At 45.8% G+C, this 16,893-nt stretch overlaps 1 protein-coding gene across 2 annotated transcripts; it reads left to right on the top strand.

The window, feature by feature from the left end:
* The first annotated feature begins 448 nt into the window (after window positions 1-448).
* Window positions 449-15,805, top strand: IGBP1 (immunoglobulin binding protein 1). Of its 2 annotated transcripts, none has more exons than XM_030576241.1 (6): window positions 449-673; window positions 2,169-2,480; window positions 5,308-5,503; window positions 6,914-6,996; window positions 13,614-13,726; window positions 15,299-15,805. In XM_030576241.1, exons 1-6 carry the CDS (start codon window positions 483-485, stop codon window positions 15,445-15,447), a joined length of 1,044 nt encoding a protein of 347 aa, XP_030432101.1. In that variant the 5' UTR covers window positions 449-482; the 3' UTR covers window positions 15,448-15,805. The 2 variants fall into 2 exon arrangements, with proteins under 2 accessions (XP_030432101.1, XP_030432102.1); XM_030576242.1 differs by lacking the exon at window positions 449-673 and adding an exon at window positions 1,862-1,882.
* Window positions 15,806-16,893: the final 1,088 nt, after the last annotated feature.

Below are 16,893 nucleotides of genomic sequence, written 5' to 3'. Positions count from 1 at the left end.
GCGGAGTTGATTAAAGCTGACACACGTTTCCTATGAATTGACAGGGCTGGTTTAGGTATTTGTTGCAGTCCATGGAGGGGCACCAGCCCGGGCACAGCTGGCCACGGAACCCAGGCGTCCTGCCACGCTGGGTGTGACTCTCGCTTTCCGCCGGCCCAGCCCGAGGCACCCGCGCCTGCAACACCTGGAAGCCAGGCTCAGCAGGCGCCCTTTGTGCGGTGCTAGGCCGCCGTTGGTGCCAGAGGCGCGCCAGCCCAGGTACCTCAGCCGCGGCTGCCTGGGGTCCCCCGAGCCCCCGCCCACGAGGAGACTCTCCAGGAGCTGCCTCAAGCCCCGAACCCTCCGCGCAACTCGCGCCGTTCCGTCGACCAAGCTGGCGAACGGGCGCGTCAGTTCAGAGCTGCCTCTACTAATATGGCGGCCGGGCGCGCCTGTGCCGCTCCCGGCAGGAGTTGCGCATCGGCCCCGCGCACCTTCCTAAGATGGCGGCGGCAACAGCAGAGACGCCACCGCGTCTCCCCGAACTGCTGGAATCGGGCTGGCGGCTCCTGGAGGAGGTGGACGCCAGCACGGAGCCCTCCTCGGGGGCCCCGGCGCTCCAGGACAAGGTCCGGCGGGGGCTCGACCTCCTGCAGCAGGCAGCCCGCGGCGTAGCGCAGCTCGACCTCTTCAGGTGCGCGGCCGAGCTGCCCCTTCGGGGGCTGGAGGCTTCAGGGCGCGCCCCCCTTTTCCCGGGCTCTGCGCCCCTTCCCTGGCAACCGGCCTCGCGGCCCCTTCCCCTGGGCAGCCGGCCCGGTCCCGCTCCCCGGGCTCCGCGGCCCCTTCCCCTGGATAGCCGGGCCCGGGCTCCGCGGCCCCTTCCCCTGGATAGCCGGGCCCGGGCTCCGCGGACCCGACCAACCAGTCGGGCTACCTCGGCCCGCGCACTCGGTGGCCGAGCCTGCTGCATGTCGCTTGGGTGGGCCGGGCGGTCAGTCTCGGCGCCTGCTGTCGGTCCTAGGAGCGCAGGTTTATACAGGCCGCGGGTGTTTGAAGCCCCACGTCACTGAACCCTTCCCAGATCTTAAAATGTCCCCGGTAGGAAGCAGCTCCCTTACACCGGGCCTCTGGCTGGGGTAGAAACCTGAACTGGTGCCACTGGCAGTGAAAAGGGCTTGCAAAATATCCCTAATAGAGGCAAGATTATGGAGAGTTGGCTGCAGAGCTTTGGTTAGGATCTGGGACTCCCAATGTTCGGATCACTGAATCCTGCTTCTCCGGTAAGTATAGTTCCCAAGCAGGGGGTATGAATGAAAATCCCAGATGTACTGTTTGTGGTAGGTGAGAGAGAACTCGTGCTGCCACCTCTGTGGCAGTTTAGTGGTTAAGTTTTACAGACGATGACAAGCATTTCAAAGCATGTCAGAACAGTTTTGGCTTTGTGCAAAATAAGATGTGTATATTTGCTCTACTTCATAAAGTGCAATATTTAAAAAAAACCATGGACAACATTCTTGATAGAGAAGCAGAAAGCTACATACTAGTTTTATACTACTTTATTTTTCAGAGCCTGACCCCTCCCACCCCCCATGGAGAAACTACCCTGGAATGTCGCCACCACCTTGCAGATGAAGGGCATTGGTTTTCATAGCCCATCAGTTCTGTGGCTTGGTCTGTCAGAGGGATTGCTTCATAGTAACATGAAGTGCTCTATCACCTACATGCAAAGCATCCTGCATCTATTTTCTTGCTGGTCCTGTTAGCAAGAAATCAAGTTAGAGAATTAAAACTGGCCCCCATTAATCAGTGGGCTGGTCTACAACTATTTTAGGAGCGCATAACAATCCATAGAATACGGTGATGCAGAAAGACCTAAACCAGTTGCTAAAGAGCATTGTATGTTGTGAGTATTAGTGTATCTGGGGCCTTGTCTAGGCTAAGATAAAAGCTATGGTGATATAAAATATTAGCTAACACATTTTAAAAACCCATCTCTTATCCTAGTTTAGACAGGACTTCAGAGTTTGCACTCCAGGAGCTGTCTTCAGCTGAGGAAATGTGTTCCATCCATCCCTTCCTTTTGGTCTTCTTCCCATGGCAGAGATGTGGAGATTACAGCTCTTCCTATACATGCTATAGGCGTGAACGCAATAGGGCAGAGGTACAAGAAGATCTTATTTCTCTTTCAGCCAAAATGAAGACCTGGAGGAGATTGCATCTGCTGACCTGAAGTATCTGCTGCTACCTGCTTTGTTGGGAGCCCTCACCATGAAACAAGTCAATCTCAGCAAGCGACTGGAGCATGTGCAGAGTGCTCGTGCCCACTTCATGGACTTCCTGAAGCTCTGCAAGAACTACCAGATTGGCAAGTTCCACCTTCCACCAATGCCAGAGAGTCCTAATGAAAATGAGCCTAGAGAGAGTACTTCCGGGGCTGGCCCAGCTGGCAGACAGTCCAGTCTCGTGGCCATGGCATCTAGTAGACAAGCAAAAATTGAAAGGTAGGTCTTCTTCCCCCCCCCCCCCCCACCTTAAAGCAGTTGCAGATACAAAAGTAGGGGTGGAAAAGTAGAATATTTCATAGTACAAAATGTACAGTATGATATTGTAGAAATGAAGACTATAAAATGGTAAAGAGAATAGCTTGAATTAAAGTGAAAAAAACAGTTTTTCATCATCCATATGTTAAATAACGTGCATTCTAGTTTTCAAGATATTCACCATAGATATCATTTAATGCTATAAAGTTCTCCTTGAGCAGGAGAGCCCTTGATTTACTATAGCATTCATTAATAGGCATGTTGATTACAACGTCTATTTAGTAGTTGCAATCACTCAGGTAACTATGACCCCATCTTGCACAGAGAGGAACCATTTGTGCAGTATTTACCAGACTGGAGCCTAAAGTTGTAAATGAGAGGAAAAGAAATATTACCAGAGCCTCTGTTTCAGGTGTGGCCAAATTTACTGACCCACCAAGCTGCATACAAACACATGGTCCCAGCCCCAGAGAGTTCATATTCTAAGATAAATGGATTTGGGATGGTAAAATATCATCATTTAACTGATCCAGTTGTCTCCACAACCTTTTTACTGTGAGAAGGAAAAACACCATACACTTATCAAAGTCCTCAGTACTGCTACCTCTTCTTTAGCATAAGCTTTAATGCAACAATTTAAACAATGCCTATTTTTTAAATTGAATAATAAGATATGATGTACGTATAAGGTCAGTTCTTGCTATGAGACCAAGGTTGTTGGCTATAATATGTATATGGGAGGAGGAGGGGAGGCAACATCTTCTTCTCTGTAGATTCTGTTCAAGGGCAAGCTGCAGTCTGATCTGGGAAGTTGGCTTGATGTCAGCAGTGAGGAATCACATTGACTTCAATTAAAGACAAGCATAGTTCACACAGACTGGGCAAGATTTTCTTATGTGGATTCACCAGTACACCTCAGTTCAGGTGAATGGCACCTCTTCCTTATATTCCAGACCTGCATGTTCCTGCCTCCTCTTCCCCCTCGCCCTCCATCACCCCAAGTGCATGGAGGCCCTCAACTGTAACTGGAAGGAATGTGGTAGAATTCTAGAGTCTGGGGAATAGTAATAAAACGTGTGGTGTCCTTGGAGTAACTTATTTGAAGAGGATTGTCCTACGTCAAAGTATAAAGGTCACTTGGATGGGATCACTTCCCTTATACTGCTCCAGGAGGAAAGTTGGAGGTCTGGTCCTTCTGTTGCTTATGTTTATGCTTCTCCAGCCCCTCAGTATTGATTTTAGTAAAAGATTCTCCTGAATGATCAGCACTTCCAACCCCCTTAGTCTCTCTCTCCTTGGTTCTTAATGTTTTATTCTGAGGATCCCAGAAACGATTCCCTAGCTGAGTTTGTTAATCACTGAAACTGGGCATAAGGGGCTAGCTGTAGAAGCATACTTGATTTAAATAATAATCCCATAAAGTAATAAAACAGCTCCTGCTTTCTAGTTCAGGTGTCCTTTTGCACTTTGAACTCAAGGATTCAGACTTTGAAGCCCAGATCTCTGTCTAGCCAGGAATTACTGCATCCTATAGGATCCTCTCTGATATCTTTATTTCCTAAGAAGGGTTTAATTAGCTCTCATGTTGGTGATCTCTCAGCAGGGGCACTAAAGATTTTAGGCCATGAAGTTCGAGTGCCCCTTTCCTTCAGGTAATCCCTCCATTAGGAGTATTGGTTGTATTGTGTGTGGGAAACTCATTGCCTGTGCCCATGCACTATCTATTCTATGCATAGGTGGCTTTAGCACAGCTTCTACCATAATAAAATTTACTTGAGAAAAACCAAATGACCTTTGCTGTAATATTTTATGCACCATGGGTGGTTTTTTCAATTTGGTTTTTCCACAAGGTACCCATAGTGGCTATTGTTGGAGAAGTTCCTGGGTGTTAAGTACTCCCTTATGTGCAGTTATTCACACATCCTGTCAGCATGACTTTTCTCTTTAAAATGCTAGTTTCCTTAAGATGGCACCGTACCCACTTTAAAATTGTATCTCTGGTTTTCGTTAATGGTCAGCAGGCTTTTTGACATCTCAGCCAGCATCTTATTTGAAATATCTCCACTTTGCTGTTAAATAAGATACACCTGCAGCTAAGGTCTGTTCTTACCCACACTGCAGCAATGGGCTGTCAAAAACTGCCCTTTTGTATATTTTTTTTGAGTTCCAAAAATTGCATTAGGCACCTCACAAAAACAGGTGAAGATCCCTTGCTTGCTCCAAAGAGCATATAATCTAAACTTGATGTGACACGTCAAAGAAGGATCATAAATAGACAAAGTGAAGGGGAGAGGAAAGGGAGACTGTAGCAGATTTCCCTCTTGGATTGTGCTATATGCATGTGACTGTTTATATATTCTCATAGCCTTAGAGGGGAAAGGGAAGGCCTTTAGTCAAGAAGATAAAGCCACCTGCTGGATGCTGATTAGTGCTGATTAGTATGGGAAGAGTGTCCTTGTACTCCACGGTTGGGTTCTCAAACTAGTTTGTGGGGCACTTTGCTGATAGTCTCCAGAGAGTGGGCTGGCCATAAGGTGCTGACTTGTATTGAAATATATTGCTTTACTTTTCCCCGTAAGCCGCTGCTGTAGTTCTGTTGGGATGTGTTCTAATTCTGAACTTCAGAGCTACTTGTCCCAAAAGGTAATTTCTCTAACAAAGTGTGATCCACCCTGTAACAACATCCTGAACTCTTTGCTGTACTGTCAGCTGTGTCAGAATACTATCTGTTAAAAAGTTGTTTGAAAGAGGCTCCTTAAATGGTCCTGTCTCTCCCTCCCTGAGGCAGATACAAGCAGAAGAAGGAGGTGGAGAATAGGTTGGCCTCCATGAAAGCTTTTTTGGAGAGTGGCCAGGCGGAGGAGGAACAGATACGGGAATTCTACATGCTGCAAATCCAGAAGTGGATCACAACGAGCCTGGAGGAAATAGAGAGCATTGACCAGGAAATGGTGATTTTGAGAGGAAGGAATGCACTAAAACAGGTATGAGATTTGGGATATTTAGTGGGGTGTGGGTCTTGTAGGTTGATAACTGACATTGGTGAGCCTGAAACAAAATGAAAGATTATTGGATGGTTTCAATGGCAGAGCTTCATATGTGAAGTCATGGGTTAAAATCCTACATAGATCACAAGTGAAATGAATGGAGGGATCTCCGTTTAATGTCTAATAGATATTTGTCTGTATTAACAAACCAGGAGCAAATTTTCATGACCTTTTCTAGTTGTGGACAGTCAAGGCTTGCAACAGCAAAGTGTTGCACATCAGACTAGAGGTACATTTAAAGATTGCTGGAGCAGGTTTGCCTTGTTTCTCTACACTATGCCAGATTGTCAGTCCCTCACTCTTAAAATAATAAATCTGCCACAGTTAAAATAATAATCCAGTGATCTTTTAAGCATGCAATCTTGGCTTTCAGAATGTCCAGGTGCCATCTGAAAGGAGTGACCCTGTTTAAACAGTAAAAGCCCCGTCAGCAAATGCAACGTCTGTATCACACAGAATGATGCTGTTTTCAAGAGTTCAAGCTTTGTGCTGTTCACTTAAAATGTCTACTGGTTAGAATTAGAAATACATTAAATGGATATTGCATAAAATATTCCAGCTTTATTTGGGATGTAAAGTTGTTTTGTGCACTTCAGTGACCTGTCTCTGTAGCACTGTCAGCTGGAGTGACAGCGCTCTGCTCATCTGCAGTGCTTTGAGGTGGTAGAATTACTGTTCGTGATAGGATTTACTGAGTGGCAGATGTGCCATGTTTGGTCTCTGGGAGAAATAATTGGTCTTGTTTCTTTCCTCCAGATTAGTCTAGCTCAACTGCAGCTGCCTCATGTTTTATCAGCTTCTTGCTTTCACCCAGGACGGGAGTGCCTGAGGCACAGGGAAGTAACGTCACATGCTGAAGCTCACCTAGGAAGTTTACGGCGTAGCATGGGTTAAGGCCGGAACTTGTCAGACTCGTGGTATGTCTATGCTGCAGCTGGCGCGTGATTCCCATCACCAGTAGATAAGTGCACTTGGTTTGCTCGAGCAAGTATGCTAAAAACGGCAGTGTGGTCATTGTGGGACAGATGGTGGCTCAGGCTAGCCATCTGAACTTCAACACAGGGAATCAGGCGGCCTTGGACTCAGGCAGGAAGCCCGAGCCACTGCCTGTGCCACAACATCCATCCTGCTGTTTTTAACACAATATCTCAAACAGAGCTAGCACAAGTCACTCTCCTCACTGGGAATCACACCTCCCAGCTGCAGTGTAGACGTACCCTCAGTATGTTTCTCTGACTGCAAAGGTGGCATTCTTCTCATGCTCTGCACTTGTGGACATGGAGGGGAATGCAGGGGAGGTTATTCTGAATGTAAGTCTTCTGTTTGCTTTTTGTTTCCCATCTCAAGGCTTCAGCACCTCCTCAAACTTCTCAGCATCCCAGGACTGCAATGAAACCTTTCATTCTCACCCGAGACGCCATGCAGGCTAAGTATGTTGCACCATAATAATGTTAAATGCAATCTCTGTCATACAGCACTTGCGTTTACAAAAGACTAAGCTGGGCTCAGGGCATCCTTCCACATCCAAAGGAAATATTTCTTCAATACCTGCACCACGTCATGATGGCTTTTATCATATGTGGTGAGGTGAGAGTCTGTAAGATACCTCCTCCCACTTTTCCTTTCCTTTTATTTCCCCTCTACCAGCATGCTCCAATATGCTGTCCTGGCATCTCTCTGTGGAGTGCACTGGTCCAAGAGAACCACCATATCTATGGTCTGTTTTCTTTATATTTCGTTAACTGGGGAGAATTCCCAGCTGGCAAGGCTTCCTTTGCCCCTCTCTGAGCCCTCAGTGTGTCATAGCAGCATCACTGTTGTTACTCAAGCAGTGAGTAACATAAGAACGGATGTACCGGGTCAGACCAAAGGTCCATCCAGCTCAGCATCTGTCTACCGACAGTGGCCAATGCCAGGTGCTCCAGAGGGAGTGAAGCTAACAGGCAATGATCAAGTGATCTCTCTCCTGTCATCCATCTCCATCCTCTGATGAACAGAGGCTAGGGACACCATTCCTTACCCTTCCTGGCTAATAGCCATTTATGGACCTAGCCACCATGAATTTATCCAGTTCCCTTTTAAACATTTGTTATAGTCCCAGCCTTCACAACCTCCTCACAAGTTGACTGTGTGCTGTGTGAAGAAGAACTTCCTTTTATTTGTTTTAACCCTGCTACCTATTAATTTCATTTGGTGACCCCTAGTTCTTGTATTGTGGGAATAAGTAAATAACTTTTCCTCATCCACTTTCTGTACATCACTCATGATTATATATACCTCTATCATATCCCCCCTTAGTCTTCTCTTTTCCAAGCTGAAGAGGCCTAGCCTCTTTAATCTTTCCTCGTATGGGACCCTCTCCAACCCCCTAATCATTTTAGTTGGCTGTTTCTGAACCTTTTCTAGTGATAGAATATCTTTTTTGAGGTGAGGAGACCACATCTGTACATAGTATTCGAGATGTGAGTGTACCATGGATTTATATAAGGGCAATAAGATATTCTCTGTCTTATTCTCTATCCCCTTTTTAATGATTCCTAACCTCCTGTTTGCTTTTTTGACCACCTCTGCGCACTGCGTGGACATCTTCAGAGAACTATCCACGATGACGCCAAGATCTTTTTCCTGACTCGTTGTAGCTAAAGTAGCCCCCATCATATTGTATGTATATTTGGGGTTATTTTGTCCAATGTGCATTCCTTTACATTTATCCATATTACATTTCATTTGCCATTTTGTTTCCCAGTCACTTAGTTTTGTGAGATCTTTTTGAAGTTCTTCACAATCTCCTTTGGTCTTAACTATCTTGAGTAGTTTAGTATCATCTGCAAACTTTGCCACCTCACTATTTACCCCTTTCTCCAGGTCATTTATGAATAAATTGAATAGGATTGGTCCTAGGACTGACCCTTGGGGAACACCACTAGTTACCCCCATCCATTCTGAGAATTTACCATTAATTCCTACCCTTTGTTCCCTGTCTTTTAACCAGTTCTCAATCCATGAAAGGACCTTCCCTTTTATCCCATGACAGCTTAATTTACATAAGAGCCTTTGGCGAGGGACCTTGTCAAAGGCTTTCTAGAAATCTAAGTACACTGTGTCCACTGGATCCCCCTTGTCCACATGTTTGTTGACCCCTTCAAAGAACTCTTAACAGATTAGTAAGGGCTTGTCTACATCACAAAGTTGCAGCGCTGGTGAGGGAGTTACAGCACTGCAACTTAGGAGGTGTACACATCTGCAGGGCATCACCAGCGCTGCAACTCCCTGTTTGCAGCGCTGGTCGTACTCCCGTTTTGTCTCGGGTGTAGAGGATCCAGCGCTGGTAATCAAGTATAGACACTTACCAGCGCTTTTCTTGACCTCCGTGGAATAAGCAGGTATCCCAGCATACCTGAGGAAGCCTCTGGTAATCAAGCTGGTCTCCTTCCCCAGCTTGATCTCGCGTTCCCCGAACCCCGAGCAAGCAGGTCTCCTTCCCTACGGTTTGCAGGGTGGTTCGGGGAACGCGAGAGCAAACCGCGGCAAAGCTGGTCTCCTTTCCCGGTTTGCTCTCGCGTTCCCCGAACCCCCCTTGAAGCCGCCCAACAGCGCTGCAGTGTGGCCACATCTAACACCACTTGCAGCGCTGGTTGCTGTAAGTGTGGCCACTCTGCAGCGCTGGCCCTATACAGCTGTACTAATACAGCTGTAACAACCAGCGCTGCAAAATTTTAGATGTAGACATGGCCTCAGACACAATTTCCCATTACAGAAACCATGTTGACTATTGCTCAACAGTTTGTTTTTCTATGTATCTGACAATTTTTATTCTTAACTATTGTTTCGACTAATTTGCCTGGTATCGACGCTAGACTTACCGGTCTGTAATTACCGGGATCACCTCTGGAGCCCTTTTTAAATATTGGCGTTACATTAGCTAACTTCCAGTCATTGGGTACCAAAGCCGATTTAAAGGACAGGCTACAAACCTTAGTTAATAGTTCTGCAACTTCACATTTGAGTTCTTTAAGAACTCTTGGGTGAATACCATCTGGTCCTGGTGAGTTGTTAATGTTGAGTTTGTCAATTAATTCCAAAACCTCCTAGTGACACTTCAATCTGTGACAGTTCCTCAGATTTGTCACCTACAAAAGCCAGCTCAGGTTTGAGAATCTTCCTAACATCTCAGCCATGAAGACTGAAGCAAAGAATCCATTTAGTTTCTCCGCAACGACTTCATCGTCTTTAAGTGCTCCTTTTGTATTTTGATCGTCAAGGGCCCCACTGGTTGTTTAGCAGGCTTCACTGGTTGAGTCTCTTAGCACTTCCTTTATCAATCGAGGGCTTGAAACAGAGCCAAAAAAGGAAAGAAGGTTGGTGGCTAGTAGGCAGTCTGAGTTGGCTCACTATGCTGCTCTTTGCTCCACCTTTGTTACATTCCCTTTTCGTCCTATGTTTAAAGGAAATTTTACTCCGGCAAAGCTTGAGATTTTGGATCTATCCATAGGAGTGAGGTGCATGTTTGTGCTCAGGTATCTGGATAACTCTGTTGTAGTTTGTCAATGTCAGTCTCTAATGTGACGTGTCAATGCGTTAGAGCCAATGAAAGCTATGACTTCAGAAGCAGTCTGTCCATCTGTCTAATGGCAAACTCAGGAGAAGACTGTCATATAGCCAAAATAAATAACCTTGATAGGGAAGCAAGATATTATCTACTAGAGAGGTCTGCTGTGTTTCTTGAGAAACACACATAACTCCTTAATTCTAGCTGTTAATAGGAAGTGCACTGAATGGATTCAGGATTTTATATTTGTATACCTATCAGTTAATTGTATCGGAAGGAGTATGGTTGCCAGGTCTTTTGTCACCATCCTGTGCATAAGCTTTTTGCCATGTTCGCAGTATGGCCTTTGTTGGGATCTTAAAATGTTTGTTTAGCTAAGTAAAGGACTGGATTCTGAGCTTGGTTCCTAGTTGTTTGGTGGTCTACAGCAAGCATGTATCTAGGGGTGTTGTCCATCCTTATCCTTTGGGGTGAATGGATGCTGCTTCAAGGGTCCTGAGAGCTGAGCAGGTCTCTGCCTTTTAGACTTCTGGGATGGTCTCTGTGGATGTAGGGTTACTGGAGAGCAAATTGCTGTAGGCTTGAACTCTATGTAAATACATCAGTTCCAGCACAAACCATGTTTATGTCCCTGTAGCGAGGTGGTGGGATACCCCACAGCCCCGCTGACGAACGAACCTCCCCTACCACCACTGAGGGCGGAGCCCCGGGACCTGCGCCCGCCCCTCAGGTACGGCGCAGACCCAGAAGTATAAAAGCTTGCCTGCAGAGCTCAGTCGAGGCCCAGTCACCGCAGGGGCCAGACATCTGCGGCCGCTGCCAGCCAGAGCTCACACCCAGCCAGCTGGGACCGCCCTGCGCCAGCTACCCCGAGGAGGACTGGCCGGGACCGCCCCGCGCCAGCTACCCCGAGTAGCCGGTGAGCTACCATCGGCTACTTACCATCGGTTCCTCTGGGTATTTGAGCCCGCCGATGACGCTACAACACCTCAGGTACCCTATGAGGAGGAGTGTGGAAGTAGCCCGAGGGCAGCCAACCCCAGTCTGGCTGCAACACTGCCAGAGCCAATGTCAGTGTGTTGCGGCCGGGATCCCCATTGACAGCAGTGAGTGTCAGCAGCTGCTAGGGCCCTGGGCTGGGACGCAGTGGAGTGGGAGGGCCTGCATCCCCCCTGCCACCCCACTCCGGGGTGGCAGATTCCCCCTTCCCCTGGCCTGAGGAGGCCGAAGCCTAGGAGTATTGCTCAGCCCTGCCTGAGGGCCTGAGCATTCTGACTCAGTGTTTGTTGTCCCACCCTGACCTAGGGCCTGGGCTGGTTTCGGACTATTGACTCAGCCCCGCCCCAGGGTCTGAACCCCCCTAACTGAGTGTGCGTTATTCCCCATGACAGCAGAGCCACCGGCCGGCAAACTAGAGCGAGGCGGTGAGATACCCCACAGCCCCGCTGAGGGACACACCGCGGCCGAGCCACACTACAGTCCCGCATAGCATTACAGGATAAATGTAAGGTGTCCCAACGTAGGTATATGTATCATAACACATATTAGACATTCCTTGCCATTAGTGATTTGAACTACAACTGCTGAGCCCCAAATCCTCAGAGAAGATGTTGATTACAACTATTTTGTGCAGAATAACAGCATATATCCAGAGTTCATGGCGGGGCGGGGGGTGTGGATTAAGCCCATAGTGACAGACTCCAGAATAGAAGTAGCCCTTTCCCAGAAGATGGCAAAGTGCAGTATGCAACCAGTTTGCTGTTTCCCTATCCTTTTTGATATAGAACCCCACTAGGCCACATTACAGGCTTTGGGACAGAACAAGACAGGAAATGGAGGAAGAGACGTTTCTAACCTTATAGCAGTATTACTGTAATGTCCAATTTGAGGGGGAAAATTAAAAAAAAAAAAGTTTCCAGAGGTTGATACTTGCCCCTCTGTTGTTCCTAGTGAGCTTAAATTATCTTGATGAGGCAGTGACACAGTACAGCAGGCGCTGTAGGAGATGGAAGGGTATGTGTGTAAAGTTACTAAATGGGAAGACTGTAGGAAAGGGAAATCAGTGAAAGCATCCAAATCCGTGTTCTTCATTGACTGATATAGTAAATAAAATGGATTGTTGCCAGATCTTCATTATCGCCATTAGATGCAAAAATGAATAAGCCAAATAAGTGGAACTGAGCTAAAAGCAGCAGGAGGCTGCATCGGATACACCCTGACTTTGACCAATGAGCCTAATAATGAACAGAAGTAATGAGGATTCAGTAGTCCTGGGATATTGTCAGATCAAGAGCCTGAAGAAAACAAGAACAGGCTGGAGGGGAACAAAGTGTATATTGTAGAAAAAGAAACATCTTCAGTGGACTGGAAGCGAGTCTAAGTTATTCTTTGGGGAGCAGTTTAAAGCAAAGCTCTGAGGTGTTGCACTCTGAGACAACAGTAGAGCAAGCAGCCATGGCCAGAAGCTGTGGAATCAAAAAGCTAAGTCAGAGTAATGCGTTAGTGGAACAGACTCATTGAGAAGGTGGCTGAGGCACTATCCTTGCAGAATCGAGATCAGGGAAGATGAGATTCTGGTGGGAAGGATTCATAAAGTTCTGAGTGATGATCGAAGTGGCCTTGTCTGGCCCTTCTGTCTCTTTCTGTGGGACTCCGGAACATAGTTCCTTGCTGGGACTTCCTTTAGTTTACAAGAAAACTGAAAGGAGTTTGCTCTGAGCAGGATAGAAGAATCTCTAATAGTCCGGTGGTCAGGATGACCTTGTGGTTCACAAAGGATCCAGAAGAAAGAGGCTGAATACAAGGATCAGACTATAAACTCTGGCTGTCAAGCCTGTGGAGAAATTGGAATGATTTGTGCTGCTTTAACTAGACAACAGAGATCTTTGCAGGAATGGAATTCTAAGGCATTCTGTTCTAAAGTCCTTAATTATCTTCTGGCCCCAGAATGACATCCTCAATCTTGTTAATTTGATATGTGACTGGATCTAAGCTCATCTTAATCATTTTTATAATTGTGTGTTTCAAGTGCCCCTCATGCAAATGCAACAGCTTTGCAAATTTATTAGCTACCACCACTGAAATGCAGTCACTTTGTGGGGAGAACATCAGCCAGGCAGATGATTTTCTGTGCACTGCAGCATCATAAGGGAATAGCTTTTTGGTCAATGATTCTAAGTCTAATCCTGCGCCTTTACCAAATGGGCCAAAAGGAGGTGAATATCTGTATGGAACTTACAGGGTCATGCTTTCCTCTTTATTTTATTTCTTACTCAACAGGAAAAATAACATAGTACAAATCAGGAGGGTTCATTTAAACAGACTAAGGACTCTCTTGAATGGGAGGTGAGAATATGCTTGATAAGTTGGGGCTGCCCTGGAAACACTGTCTTGGTGTGGTGTGGGTACCTGCGATATAAGGCCGCAACAGGAGGATTAACTTGATGTATAATGTGCACCATGTGTGCAGCTTTGTTAACTATCTGTTTCTTCCTTCAGGGTGTTAGGAGCTGGCTATCCTAGCCTGGCAACGATGACAGTAAATGATTGGTATGAACAGCGCTGTAAACAGGGCATCATGCCTGACAAAGGCAACCCCCTGACAGCAGCAGGTATGGAGCAGTAAGGAAAATGTAAATGGGGGTGCTAATGATCCTAGGAATCACAAACCAGTGTGCATTATTGCAGTGTCAGGAAAATTGGTTGAAACAATTATGCACAATTGTAAAACAACCAGATAAACATAATACGATGGAGACAGGCTGAAACAGCTTTTGTAAAGGAAAAATCTGACTTTTTAATTTACTAGTGTTCTGTGAGCCTGCTAACAAAATAGGAACAGGCATGCTTTTTGAAAATCCAGATACGCTGTAACCTGTTGTCCTTCAAAGTCTGTCACAAGAGGCTATTAAGAAAACTTAATTAGCAGTAGGGTGACAGGCAAAGTATTGCCGTGGCTCTGAAACAGAAAACAAAAGGAAGGGGGGAAAAAAGTGAAGAATGCAAGGAACTTCAGAGGGATCCAACAAACCTAGCTGAATGAGCAACACGATGGCAGATGAGTGTAGGGAAATGTAAGCTAGGGTACCTCAGAATGAATCATTTGAACTCATCATGCATAGGACTGGGTTCTTAATTAACTGGAACCACTAAGGAAAGGTATTTGAGTGTCACTGCAGACATCTCAGTGAAAACACCGTTCAATATGCAGCAGCAGTTCAAAAAGCAAACCGTGCTAGGATGTATAAAGAGTTGGATGGAGAATAATACTGAAAACATATTACCATAATATAGATCAGGGCACACCTTCTCTTAGATCAGAATGGAACACACTTACTCTATCTTTTTTGAGATGGGCTGACCAGAAATGGAAGAGTCTGTATATGGGCCACAAAAGTGATGAAAGGTTTTGGAGAGACTTCTATTTGAAGAGGTACATGGTGCAGTTTAGATAGAGAAATAAAAGAGGATATGATAGTTATTTAAAAACAAAACCCAAGATGCAAAGAAAGTAAAGGGTACACAAAAGGTAAATGGGAGGACCCATTCTGAAAATACAAAAACGGGGAACGCTTAATGAAAATGAAAGGTAGTCCCAGCCCCAAAGAACGTATCTGAAAGTTGGTGAAATGACTAGCACCATGGGGCCCTGGACTGTCGGCACTACTGCAAATAAATTATAAAGTAATATACTAAACTGCTGAGGACTCTTCTCCTCCCCACCCCCCATATTAACCACTGGAACTCTCTACCACATCATCTCTGAAGTAAGAGCCTAACAGGATTAAAAAAAGGTTTAGACACTTATATGACTGAGTATATCCAGAGTTATATTTGAGTAGAAGAACAGAAAGGATATAAGCCTTTGTGCTTCAGGGCATAAGTCAGCCATTAACTGGGGCAGGGGGCGGTTAGAAAGACACTTTCCCTATGGATGTGTTTCATAATTGGCCACGGTGGACTTCCTTGCACCTTTCTCTGCAACAGACAGGCTACCAATCTAGATGAGCCATTAGGATGATCCCATTTGGCAAGTCCTTTGTTCTTAAAGATCATATTCCAGGAGACATCACTGCACAGAACTTGACTGGTGATTCTTACTTGTTTCCGTTTCCCTGTGTGGTAGCTTACTCTTTTTTTTTTTTTTTTTTTTTTTTTTTTTTTTTTTTCCCCTTGACCATCAGCAAATCTTTCTGAAGAGGAGCTGCAGAAAGAGCAGCAGGAGAAGAAGGTGGAAGAGGATGATGAGGAAACTCTACAGAAAATTCGAGCCTGGGATGACTGGAAAGACACACACCCAAAGGGATATGGGAACCGAAAGAACATGGGCTGACTGTCGAAGGGATGAGTAGGGCAGGAGAGTCTCAACTGAGTGCGCTCCATGATACAGCGGGAGTATATAGCTGTACATATGCAGGGTGGTCCTTGGTTTCTGCTGGGGGCTCACCTGTGGAAGGGGAGTGAACTGGACAATTTGTCTTGATTTACATTAAATATCAGAGAGTGCACTTGTCATGGAGTGATGATGTGGCAAAGCTTCATCAAGTGGGGGGCCTTTACTTGAGGGATCAGAGCAAAACTTCCCTGATCCTCCTAAAGTCCTATTCATTTGAAAGTGGCTCTTTGTATTGTTGATGGCTGTATTTATTTTTCTCTATTTTTAAAAGAATAAATTTTCTTGTGCTGCTTAATTCTTCAGGTAGTTTCTTGCTTCTGGCCTTATCCTCTGCCCATGTTTCTTTATCGTGCTGGTACCCTTCCGGGGCCCTGGACAGTGGCGTACAGGTAGACAGTACGGGAAGTGAGCGTTTAGACAACAATTTGTAGGAGTAAGTTATCAGTTGAGGCTCTGAAGGGGGAGTTCATAAACATACGACTTATCTTTTGTGAAGGGCTGTAGTTACAAAGGGCCTCTTGTGCAACCAGCAAGTGATGACGCTGCTTCCAGTGTCAGATGTCTTTATTGTTCCCCAGGTGGCTAACAGAAATGCCGTCTTTCCGTGTAAAACAGGCAAGATGTCTCAAGGACACTGGCTTTAAATGATGGTGTAAGACCCAATACAACTGCGACAGTAGGGATGTCAGTTTCCAGCGCTGCTGCAGTCTCTGTTTAAATTCGAAATGGAGACTTTGTGTGGCTATAGCACTTCTCTAGAGAATACAAAAGAGCTGCCTATGTCTTGAGACCCACTTCTGACCAATAACTGAAATAAAGGTAAATATCAAGGGGAGACCAGAACTACTTACGGGGCTGCCAGAGGCTAGAATTAAGAAATAAGGTGATATTAAACGGAAATTTCAGGCTGTTCATTGAGACAAGCTGTGTGATGGAGGCTCCTTGTTTGGATTGTTTAAGCTAGTTTAGATAGAAGACTTAATATAAAAAAGGAAAGAAAATGCTGCAGGGAAGAATAATCCTGTACTGGCTGAGAAGGGATAAAAAGAGAACTTGCTTGCCAGCAGCTCTGCACTATACTGCCCCCTCCCCTTGCATGTTTGTCAGGGATCAGTATTGGTTTCTGAACCCACTGTGTAACTGTTCTGCTACTGAAAGCCTTGTTACAGCTGTTTGACTTAACACTGTTGGCTAAATTTCTTGGCTGCTAACATGGTCGGTCCTGGGTACCAGGCAGGCCATTAGGTAGACACCTCTGATTTCCAAGGTTCATCTTGGAATTTCCAACCAGAGCCCAATTAATCTCCTGTCTCTGCTTACCTTTTTGGGAATGAAGTCTGGTTTTTAAAAAGGCTTAGTGCTCATTCTTTATATCTAGTAGTT

This window comes from Gopherus evgoodei, chromosome 9, assembly GCF_007399415.2.
Source record: "Gopherus evgoodei ecotype Sinaloan lineage chromosome 9, rGopEvg1_v1.p, whole genome shotgun sequence".
Classification (NCBI taxonomy): Eukaryota; Metazoa; Chordata; order Testudines; family Testudinidae; genus Gopherus; species Gopherus evgoodei.
Note: the sequence above shows the minus strand (reverse complement) of the source record. Positions and strands in the feature narration are given on the sequence as shown.